The sequence below is a fragment of the Lissotriton helveticus genome, chromosome 3_2 (genome assembly GCF_964261635.1).
Source record: "Lissotriton helveticus chromosome 3_2, aLisHel1.1, whole genome shotgun sequence".
NCBI lineage: Eukaryota > Metazoa > Chordata > Amphibia > Caudata > Salamandridae > Lissotriton > Lissotriton helveticus.
This window is the reverse complement of record NC_136062.1, coordinates 476,143,179-476,155,696: the sequence shown is the minus strand read 5'-3', so window position 1 is coordinate 476,155,696 and position 12,518 is coordinate 476,143,179. Positions and strand designations below refer to the sequence as shown.

The 12,518-nt window shown below is 44.9% G+C and overlaps 1 protein-coding gene across 3 annotated transcripts in view; it reads left to right on the top strand.

The window, feature by feature from the left end:
- PHF21A (PHD finger protein 21A) overlaps positions 1 to 12,518 on the top strand; it is a 419,360-nt gene that overhangs the window by 393,812 nt on the left and 13,030 nt on the right. For all 3 annotated transcript variants that reach the window (XM_078684392.1, XM_078684393.1, XM_078684391.1), the window contains one exon: positions 7,514 to 7,589. In XM_078684392.1, coding sequence (XP_078540518.1) covers positions 7,514 to 7,589 — 76 coding nt within the window. The remainder of the gene's footprint in view (positions 1 to 7,513; positions 7,590 to 12,518) is intronic.

The window sequence follows — 12,518 nt, the reverse complement described above, 5'->3', positions numbered from 1 at the left end:
CACTGCTAGAAAAGCATGCCATAAAGAAGGTTCCACAGCACCAACAGGGAACAGGAGTATACTCCCTATACTTCCTAATCCCCAAAAAGGACGGGTCTCTAAGGCCAATACTGGACCTAAGACCTCTCAACGCATACATAAATTCGGAACATTTCCACATGGTCACGCTCCAACAAGTACTTCCTTTACTGAAGAAAGGGGACTTTCTTTCTACACTGGATCTAAAAGACGCTTACTTTCATATCCCTATTCACAAAGCCCACAGGAAATACCTCAGGTTTGTGGTAGAAGGACAACATTATCAGTTCAAAGTCCTTCCATTTGGTGTCACGACGGCACCAAGGGTGTTCACAAAATGCCTGGCAGTGGTAGCAGCTCACCTAAGAAGACAACAAATTCATGTCTTCCCATACTTGGACGACTGGCTAATAAAAGCCAGGTCGCAAGAGGAGTGTCTGCAACACACACAAAACACAATTCAGCTACTACACCAGCTAGGGTTCACGGTGAACTACACAAAGTCACACCTACAACCAAACAAGGTTCAACAATATCTGGGGGCTACTATAGACACAGAAAAAGCCAAAGTGTACCCCAACCCAGTCAGGGTCCAAGCAATGCTTACAATCATTCAGAGATTTCAGCCACAACACTCACTAACAGCAAGAGTGTTCATGCAGCTATTAGGCATGATGTCATCCTGCATACTGCTAATACCATATGCAAAACTACAAATGCGTCCGCTACAAGAATGCTTAGCGACACAGTGGAATCAGGCTCAAGGGCAGATTACGGATCTGGTGTTGGTAGACGACCGCACACACCGCTCTCTGAAGTGGTGGAACAGAGCAAACATTACCAAGGGGCGGTCGTTCCTAGAGCCAATTCCACAGGTGACAATAACAGCAGACGCATCGCTCACCGGATGGGGAGCACATATGGACAAGTACACAGTACAAGGAAGGTGGAGTGTGCAGGAAAGAACACTACACATCAACTACCTAGAACTACTGGCAGTGTTTCTAGCATTGAAAGCCTTTCAGATACATGTTATCCACAAAGCAGTCCTGATCAGAACAGACAACATGACAGCAATGTATTATATTCAAAAACAGGGGGGGACGCACTCTCTCCAATTATCCAGACTAGCACAGGAAATTTGGAGATGGGCCATTCCTCAAAACATCTATCTGTTAGCCGAACACCTACCAGGAGTTCAAAACCAGATAGCAGACATCTTAAGCAGACAGTCGGAACAAATACACGAATGGGAACTGCACCAACAAATACTGCAGCCATTCTTCCAAAGATGGGGACAACCAGAGATAGACCTATTTGCCACTCATCAGAACGCAAAATGCCAAAGCTTCGCGTCCAGGTACCCACATCACCTGTCGCAGGGCAATGCGTTATGGATAAATTGGTCCAACAAATTTGCATACGCTTTTCCCCCTCTCCCACTAATCCCATTAGTGGTCAGGAAACTGCAACAACATTCAATGACCATGATACTAGTAGCACCCACGTGGGCAAGACAGCCGTGGTTCACCACGCTCCTGCAACTCTCACAAGTGCCACATCAAAAGCTACGAATTCTACCCATGCACCTTACACAGAACCATGGAGAAATAATGCACCCAGATCCAACTCAATTGAACTTAGCGATCTGGCTCCTGAAATCCTAGAATTTGGGTACTTAGATCTCCCCCCAAATTGCATGGAAATAATTAAACAAGCGAGACGTCCAACCACCAGAGCATGCTATGCAGCTAATTGGAAGAGGTTTGCTATACACTGTACTAATAACAATATCAACCCTCTAGACGTATCAACAAGGGAGATTATTTGCTACTTATTACACTTACAGCAATGTAATCTAGCGTACACATCTATCAGAGTACATCTAGCAGCTATAGCAGCATACCTACAAAACAGGCAGCGCATATCACTGTTCAGAGTACCAGCGATAAAAGCATTCATGGAAGGTCTTAAAAGAGTCATTCCACCAAGATTACCACCTTCCCCAGTCTGGAACCTCAACGTAGTACTCACCAGACTAATGGGGCCACCCTTCGAACCTATGCATAGGTGCGAAATACAATTCCTTACATGGAAGGTGGCATTCCTTATAGCTATTACCTCACTCAGAAGAGTAAGCGAATTACAGGCATTAACAATACAAGAACCATTCCTACAGTTACACCAGAATAAAGTGGTTCTTAGAACAAACCCAAAGTTCTTGCCTAAAGTAATTTCAGCATTCCACATCAATCAGCCAGTGGAATTACCAGTCTTCTTTCCAAAACCACAGACGGTGGCAGAAAGGGCTCTACATACACTAGATGTTAAAAGAGCCATTTTGTACTACATAGAAAGAACACAAGACTTCAGGAAAACTAAACAACTATTTGTAGCATTTTCCCCAACACATAAGGGCAATCCTATCTCTAAAGCAGGCATCGCAAGATGGATTGTAAGATGTATACAAATATGTTACATTAAAGCAAAGAGAACATTAACTGTTCCTCCTAGAGCTCATTCCACAAGAAAACTAGGAGCATCTATGGCATTCTTAGGGAACATTCCCCTAGATGACATATGTAGAGCAGCAACTTGGTCTACACCACATACATTCACAAAGCACTACTGTGTTGATGTACAGGCTGCACAACAAGCCAGAGTGGACCAAGCTGTATTAAAAACTCTATTTCAGACAGTTGCGACAGACACTGGTGACCACCGCTAGGGAGGTAACTGCTGTACAATCTATTCATAAATGTACCATCTGCAGCCCATATGCCTCGAACGGAATATGCTACTTACCAGTATGCATCTGTTCTTGGCATAGAGGGCTGCAGAGTGGTACATGCCCTCCCTGCCTCCCCGGAAACCTGCATCTGTCCCAACATTATCTTATTTAGATACATTTACATGGGCATATCTTTATGTACTATACTACACTACTCCATCTAACCCTACTATGGCAAAACAATCTAAGGATGGAGCCGATGCCCATGCGCACTAACACCGAGAGGAGGAGTCACCTATGACGACAAAGACTTCTCCAGAAGAAAAACAAAGTGCAATCATCCGAGCCCAACACCAGATGGCGATCTATTCATAAATGTACCACTCTGCAGCCCTCTATGCCAAGAACAGATGCATACTGGTAAGTAGCATATTCCTTACTTACCTTCGGTAACACTCTTACTAGTAGGTACTCTATATAGTCATAGATTCCTTGCGGCACTTCTGTCTCCCCATTCTGTGGAGTGGCCTCTTTCTACTATATAAAAAGGTTCCATTTTAGAGATCTGCACTCTGGTACTGACAATTGTTTTATGGACTGGTGTGAGGTTGTGGAAAGTGTGCGGCAAGAAACTGATGTTGGCGCGCAGGGGCGATGCTTACATGTGGCTCCCTCTACCATACTACAGCACTGAGCCACAAGCCACCACCTCTCAGTGCCTGGAGAATATTCTCGATGTAAGTTACTGTGGTTGCTGAATCTACCAGAAAGAGTATTACCGGAGGTAAGTAACTTGTTCTTTTAGAACCTCATCTTGGGAAGACCCAGTTAGGGCTTGTGTTCATTGTACATGACTGCATGTATTTCCGGTGAAAAAATAGGAGAAGGATAAACTACTTTCCACACTTAAAATTATGAGCTGTGTGACAACTAAAACAAAAAAGTGAAATATAAACTAGGAAGTTTCACTTGCATTAGAAATATGTAGGGGGTGGTAAATAGTTGTGCCAGGAGAGGGACAAAGTATTCCAACTGCTTTGCATAATTTGCCACTTTTGGAATAAGAAATTTAGAAGACCTGCCAGTCACATTGGAGGTCGAGCGATCTCAATGATTTAACTGGACTTGAGATGGACTTGATTATCTTCTTTATGTCATCTACTCAGTGACTGTCATGAATTAATCAGAGCTTTGTTTAGCTAGAGTTCAAGATGAGGATAATGTGCATTGTTTTTTCTGGGCATATTAAAGAATACACCATCTTTTTCAATTAATGTTTGACCACATTGTGGTCTGCCCAAACATAAGTGCTTATACAGAGTATTTGCCTGGGTGGTTTTAGATTTGCTGTGTTTAAAATACAGTTGGTGTCTTCTGCAGCCTTTACCAATGACAAGGCACATGTTTTGATGAGATCTCCTGCTGACTTAGATATTGGAGAGGATTAATGACGAGCCCTGAGTTTGCCAATAGTGTATGGGAGATGGCTGTGATTGGCACCTGTCAGAATAGATGACATTGTAGTCATTTCAACTTGTTTAGGACTGACTGATAGCACCATGCTCAAATTCCAAATGTACTCTTTGCTACAAATAGGAAAATAGTTTAGTTCTTTCAACAATTCTGTGTGGGAATTGCATTTGTCTGACCCGTCCATGCAGGTGAAAGTAAGTTTTCTAGAGAGAACAAATGTAGTTCACAGAACAGCAGAGGGAAATAGTTTTTATGTCTTGAAGAGTTTATCTAAGTTGCCAATCAGAACTCACATTTCCCTTGCATGTGATGTTTTAACGTGAATGTTCTGGTTCTTTGCAGTAGTGATTCATTTGACTTGCAATGGCAGGAATAGACATTTATTTTTAGAAATGATAAAGTATGATACATGTTTTTGCTTGGTCAGTCTAATAAAAAGGAATATACTTAGTATTGTACTCTTGAAGAGCACTTCTAATAATGCTATGTCTTGTAAGCATCTTCCTGTGAAGGGTACTTCTAATATTTGTACAATGGAATGTCTTGTAAACATCTTTTTCCAATAAAGAATACTTATAATAATTGTAGAAAGGTATGTCTTGTAAATATCTGTTTCCCATGCAGGGTACGTCTAATAATTGTAGAATGGTACGCCTTGTAAATGTCATCTTCTGGAGAAGGATACTTCTTAGGATTGTAAAATGGTATGTCTGGCAAAGGATACTTCTAGTGTAGAATGGTATGTCCTGTGAACAAAATTTTCCTGTAAAGGGTAGTTCTAATAATTATACTTGAATACATCATCTTCCAGTGAAGAATACTTCAAATAATTGTAGAATGATATGTCTTGTTAACATTTTGTTACAGGGCAGGGTACTTCTAATAATTGTAGAATGGAATGCCCTGTAAACATCACCTTCCTGTGAAGGGTACTTCTAATAACTGTATAGTGGTATGTCTTTTAAACTTCCTCTTCCAGAAAAGAATACTTTTAATGATCGTAGAATGGTATATCCTGCAAACATCTTTTTCCTGTGTAGGGTACTTTTAGTAATTATCTAATGGTAAATCATGTAAACTTCATCTACTGGTGAAGGATACATCTAGTAATTGTATAATGGTATGTCTTGTACACATCATTTTCTGGCAAATGATACTCTAAATAATTGTAGAATGGCATATCGTGTAAACCTCCTCTCTCGGCGAAGAATAAGTCTATTAATTGTAGAATGGTATGTCCCGTAAGCATCCTTTTTCTATGCAGGGTACTTCTAATAATTGTAAAATGGTACGCCTTGTAAATTTCATCTTCTGCTGAAAGATTATTCTTATGATTGTAAAATGGTATGTCTTAGGAAGGGTGCTTCGAATAGTTGTATAATGGTTGGTCTTGTAACCATCTTCCTGAGAAGTTGTTTTGTCCTCTGTTTTTTGTTGCTTGCCGCTGTTTAAAGATATGTCAACCACCCTTGGGAAGTTCTGGTGTTCCTTGGGTGTATGACTATTTAACTGCAACATTACTGTAGCTGTCTTAAACATGCAGCAATGTTCGTTTATATAAAGCAGGTGGTAAAATAATTGGTTTTTATTAATAGTTCACATACATTTAGTTAATATTTTTGCTTCCCAAATGGCTTTAATTAACAAATAGTTTGACCTGAACAAGTACTTCATCTATGTTCCTTGTATTGTGTGGTTTGACCTTCGCTTGGAGTCTATTTTGAATCCCAGCACTTCTGCAGAGTGTTTTTTTCACCATATGTCTTCATGTTGTCAGTTTACTTTTAATTACTTGTTCGTTTCTGTATTGTGATTAACTTAAAGCTTTTTATTGGGCTATGACCACACTACACCACATAGAGCCTAAGGTGTAGTTGCAAATGAGTCTAGTGATAGCATTTTCATTGTTTTACTATATAACATTTATTGTAGTAATATGTTCACATTGGCTCTGTGTTTTATATTGATCAGGCACTTCTATCAAAGATGTTTTCTTCCATCAACCAGTTTACATACAGCAGCTGGTTGTTCGTTTGTTTGTTCCTAAGCGATTCACTTTCAACACGCTATTGCGTTTCTCGGATATTACAGGGTTGAAAGAAAGGGTGTGGGATAGCAGGGACTGAAAAATAGATTACCAGGTAGTTCAATTGAGGGGATGTGTAGAGAAAGTGTACATGGGCTGACCGGTCTCTAGTTTGGTAGTTTAGAAGAGCTGTGCCTGTCAATTTAACAGTATAGAACGTGGGACAGATGAGATGTCCCAAGTGGAGAAGGGACGTATAGGACAAGAGTTTTGTAGAATGAGAGAGTAAATGAGGCAGATAGAGTATTGAGTGGAGGAAACCTTGAATAATCTGTTTGCTGGTACTACCTACATTTGTATTTGTGGTTACGGAAAGCCTGCACTTTTACATAAACTCTTGCTGAGACTTTGGCGCTCCTATAATGTATTTTATTAGAATGTTGATGGTGGGTTCCTGATTGTGAAGTTTTTGTACACGTTTGTGTGCTTTTTAAATTGTTATCTGCAAACTTTTTTGTGTATCAGTTTATTTTATGTATTGGCTTCAGAGAGTATAATGCGTCTGGATTATATTGTTCAATTACATTTTTATGTTTAAGGATCAACTAAATGGAGCCAAAACAGTCTGTAGAAGTCTGCGGGTTGGTGTGCAGAGTTTCAAAAGGATTAATTTACGTATCTTTTAAAAGTATTTCTGACAAAGAAAGCTGTATGCTGCCTATCGGGATTTTATTCCAGCTGAGCCCCCACATTGAGCACCATTGGAGTTGAATTACTAAAATAAACAGTATGTCCAGGGGCATGGAGGAGCCCTGTGGTCGAAGTTGGCACGTCCTTGAACTCAACCAGTGTTGCCCTGGGGAGCTCACAAACAATGTATGCAGAAACTACAAACAGCCCGGACCTGCCTAGACAGGCTGAGGGGACATTTGGGCAACTGGTCGCTCATCTGTACCAGCACACGTGCAGTGCACCACTTTAAGAAATTGGGGGAAAAACATGCTTTACATCTACAACTGGCCCAGACTCTAGGTTGTGATGTTACATCGCAAGTTGTAAATGTTAAAATGGAGTTCCTCTGTAGAGCTGCTCTTGCTGGCGCAACACTACTTGCCAAGACTTGCTACTAAACTAAGTGCATGCTACTCGCATCCTGTCCATGCCATTGCTTAACTACATTCATCTCCCCATGTCTGTCTCTTCCCTTTTCTCCTCTGAAAGCTGCTCTCTCAAGCACACATTTAACACTCCTGTTTTTATTGCAGATGCTAAAGAAAGAGGAGGCTCTTCCTTGGCCTGGGACCCTAGCTATTGTTCATTCCTATATTGCATATAAAGCAGGTAGGAGCACATGTTGAGTGTGAAATGCTTCATGTCAAACGCTCTGCAGCACTGGTCTATGTGATGGCGCTGAACGTCTGTAAGACCACAGCTCACTCTGATGGCGTCTTGTTTTCTTTTCTTTACAGTGCTGGTAATCTCAAACTTTGCTATTGGCCTCCAATGCTATTCAAGCATTGGGCCCCTATATAGTTCTGCCAGTGCATATCTTTCATACCCAGTACTCCCTCCTCAAACTTACACTGCTAATTTCATTTCTGTTTTTCATCCCCCTTGCTCATCTGTTCCTAGGAACCCCTCATAGTGATTTGCTCACCCCAGTCTGCTGTTCTGCTTTCTGGTACCCCCTCCTTGTCCCTGACCGCAGATCCATCTCTTTCAGTGCACCCCAGTCCTGATCTTAAGCACCACTAACTGTTCTCCATTTGATGAAACATGTTGTTTCGTATGTAATTCTGGGGACAGGATTGCTCGTTGGGGTGGATAAGTGCAGCGGAGGGTCTGGTTGGCTGTTTCAGTGGCTCCCATTTGGGGCAACAAGCCATTGAACCTCTGATGTCAAGTATCGTTGAATACTGAGCGCATGTCTGTGTCCCCCTGCTGTGGTGTAGAAAGGTAAGATGTATGCAGTGCTGTGTGTGTGTGAGGACTGACAGTTTCTGATGGAGCTTACATGTTTACCAAAATAAAGTAGTAAGCGTGTGACCTTTACGTGTTTAGCCTACTCAGTTATAATGCCAAATTTCATTGGCACGCTAAGATTAAAAATCTCTGCTCATGTGAGGCTGGTGGTCTTAAAATCCAGCGAAGACAACTTTCTGAAGTGCTCTCCTTGAAGTATGCCTTCCCTCGCCAGCCTTAACCTGCCAGATAAGGGCCCCTCAAGCAGGGTGCACTGATGGCTCGCGCACTGCTGTTTTAGCATCATGCTTAGATCATCTGCCATAAAATTCTCCATGAGGAGCTGGCACTGTAGCAAATACTTTCGCTCAAACATGGCTGCCAGTGCCTGAGCAAAACAGGTAATCTTTTTTTTTTTTTTTTTCAAAAACCTTTATTTGAGCAAGCATAGAAAAATACAAGAACGGGCCTACAACCTCACGGGCTGGCCGCTAATAATAAGGCACAAGGCATGAATTAGAAATGTACACCCGTGGTCAGGTACAAATCCAGCACAAAGCATTACTCCTCACATGTCACAGAGCATTTTGAATTTTTATTTTATACAAAAAGCAAAACAAACACTAAAAAGGCGAATGCATGGTAATTAAGGTCAGCCCAAAGAACGGAGGGGATGGTCCACGAACAGGAGAACATACCCAGAGCCCTGAAGCTCCAACAAGGTCGGGGGGGAAGGGGAGCAGCGGGGAGAATCGAAAATGCAAAAAACAGCATGAAAGGGTTCCGGGAACGCTCGCCTAGGGAGATAAGATAACCTCAGCAGTGCCTACAAGGGGAGGGGTACAGATATCCCCACGATATTCATTCCACTGGCCCCAAATCTTCGTCCACGCCCTGGGTCTGCCCCTGGCCACATAAACAGTCTTCTCACGAAACATGGACCAGTCCATGTTATCCTCCCGTTTCGAGACCTCAGGGGGCCTGGAAGCGCCCCAGAGTTGCGCAACATCCCGTTTCGCGATCATGTAACCCAAGGTAACCCATCTGGTCTGGGCCACAGAGTAGTCAGTGGGCTCCCACACATTCAACAGACATCGTCGAGGCTCCGGCCGCAGGGCCACACCAGTCACGTCAGTCATCACCTCAAGCACAGCAGTCCAGTAGGCCGCCACAACCGGGCACTCCCAAAGAATGTGTAAAAATGTAGCACTCGACCCACAACCGCGCTTACATAACCCATCAGGGGAAAAGCCCATTGTCACCAGACGCGGACCAGTGACATACACTCGATGAAGGATCTTAAGTTGAACCAAACGGAGACGGGCAGGAATGGCTACCTCCTTGGGAGAAGAGAGTGCCGATTGCCAATCTTCGTCGCGCAGTTCCAACCCATCGCTGACCCAAGCCTCCCGAAGTCGGGCCAATAAGTCCGCCCGATTATTGATCAGCTTCTTATAGATCAGGGAAATAGTGCTATCAGGCAGGTGCCCATCAAGGACAAGATCTTCGAGGGGGGAAGACTCGGGCAGGGCCTCATCAGGAGTCAAAACTGAGGCGAGGGCGTGCCGGACCTGCAGATAACGAAAAAATTCCCTACCATTCAAACCATATTCCGCCTGGAGGGCCTGGAACGACTTCACACTACCTTTCGAGCATACATCACCCACCTTACAAATCCCAATCATATCCCAGCGGTCGAAACCCTTGGTAGACCAGAGACAGCCCAAACGTTCCGAGGCATAAAGCGGCGTCGCCAGCGTCAGTCGATCCTCCCATCCCAAACTCACATTCGCGGCTCGCCATACAGTTACTGCAATCCTGGATGGGCCCACAAGATGGCGCCCGGCTGATCGAGAATAAAGCGCTCTATTAAAGTCCCCACCCGGCAGCTGAAGTCTATCCATCTCGAACGCAGGATTCCGACCCGGTGAAAACATCACGTGATTAATAGCAGACAACTGGGAAGCCCAGTAATATCGCTTGATATCGGGGAGCGCCATGCCCCCGTCGTACCAAGGGATGGTGAGTTTCGCGAGGGCAATACGTGGACGCCCGTCCCAAATCAATTGCCTTTGAAGACTCTCGATCTCTCGGAAATAGGTCTTGGGGATTGCGTCACAGGAGTTCTGGAGCGCGTAAAGGAACCGCGGCAAGGACATCATTTTAAACAGGGCCGCCCTGCCCAGAGGAGACAAAGGAAGCTTACGCCAACGGGCCACATCCAGTCGCAATCTAAGCAACGGGGGGAGGAGATTACGCTCAAAGCGGAGCGAGGAGTCCAACGTAATAAAGATCCCTAAATATTTGAAGCCAGACTGGACCACCTGGATAGGAAGTCTGCTCGGCAACGGGGGCAAAACACCCGAAAGAACATACACGCAGGACTTGGCCCAGTTAATAACGAGGCCTGAGTTGGCACCAAAGGAAGCAAGAACGTCAAATAAAACAGACAGAGATTTGCGCGGGGAGGTGAGATATAAAAGAATGTCGTCCGCGTAAAGTGAAACGCTGTCCTCAAAGTCCGGAGACCAGCGAATCCCCTTGAGCGAAGGTTCCCACCGAAGCCAAGCAGCCAATGGTTCCAGGGCGAGTGCAAAAAGCAACGGAGACAAGGGGCATCCCTGACGGGTACCTCTACCAAGGGTGAAAGGAGCCGAAACCCTACCATTGACCACTACTTGTGCCAGAGGTTCCGCATATAATAACTTGATCCAACCAATAAACTCAGGCCCAAAACCAAATTTCTCAAGAGCCGCCCAAAGATAAGGCCATTCCACCGTGTCAAAAGCCATTGAGGCATCCAACGATGCCAAAATGGCCGGCTCCGTCAGAAGTCCCGCCCTCGCAATCGCGCCGTGAAGACGACGTAGGTTCAGAGCTGTGTTGCGATGCGGGATAAATCCGGATTGATCTGGATGGACCAAGCCACTAATGACCGTCAGGAGGCGGGACGCCAGGAGTTTCGCCAATACCTTGGGTTCAACATTTAGCAGGGATATGGGCCTGTAGGAGGAACAAAGATCTCGCGGTTTACCATCCTTGGGGATGACAACTATCGTGGCCAGTCGCTGATCATAAGGGAGAATACCCCGTTCCCGGGACTCTAGAAACATGGCGCGAAGATACGGAGCCACCCTGTCGGGACGCAATTTGTACAGTTCAATTGGCAACCCGTTCGGGCCCAATGCTTTGCCCGAACGGAGTGAACGGATGGCAGTAGCTATCTCATCAACAGTAAAGGGGGAGTCCAACGCCACACGATCCAAATCGGAAACACTGGGCAGAGCTATATCACGCAATAGAAGGCGAGAATCAGCCACATCTCTCACAGACACAGGGGTATACACCACACGGAAATACTCAGCAAAACGGTCAACTATTCCAATCGGGTCCGTCACACTCTCACCACTCAAAGACTGAATCACGGGTACCACACGATTAGCCCTCTCCTTCTTATCCAGCCATGCCAGCAATTTACCCGCTTTGTCACCCACATTATACAAACGTCCCTGTTGCTCCCGAAACATCACTTTAGCAGCATCTGTGACCATGGACTTATAGGCAAATTGTTTCAGACCCAGGGCATGGAGTTTCGCAGACGTGACACCAGATTCCAAAGCATCCTCCAATGCAGAAATCTCTCCCTCAAGATCCACCACCTCTCTATTCCTCGCCCTCTTAGCTTCAACAATAAGGGAGAGGGCCTGCCCACGAATCACCGTCTTAAAGGCCTCCCATAGGGACACAGCTGAGGAAACAGACCCCTCGTTATCCAGAAAATACGCGTCCAAAGATTTAAGCAAAAGGCTGCGGGTCTCGGGGGAGGTAAGGTACCACGGATTGATGGGAGCCACCCGGCCCACTGCCTCCACTCCAACCTCAAAACGAAGCCAGAGCGGAGAGTGGTCAGAGATACCCCTGGGTAGGTGTACAATCTCACGCACCGCTGGCGACTGAGCCGCAGGCATCAGGAAATAATCCAGCCTAGACAGACTCCCATGGGCCCCAGAATGAAAGGTGTACTGAAGCTGAGTGGGGTGCAAAAGCCTCCAGCAATCCACCAAGCCAAAGGTATCCAAAAATCCACCCAACCACTGTTGGGCCGCAGGAGTATCTCTAGGCGGGTGGCGATCGTGGAGACCAGAGAACACCGAATTAAAATCACCAGCCAGAAAGAGAGTACTATCAGGGAGGTCCAACAAGACACGGCCCAAATCTGAAAAGGTAGAAGTCTGTAAGCCGGGGGGCACATAAACAGTGAATAAGGAGAGGGCACGACCCTCATAGCGACCCACAAGGACAGCATAC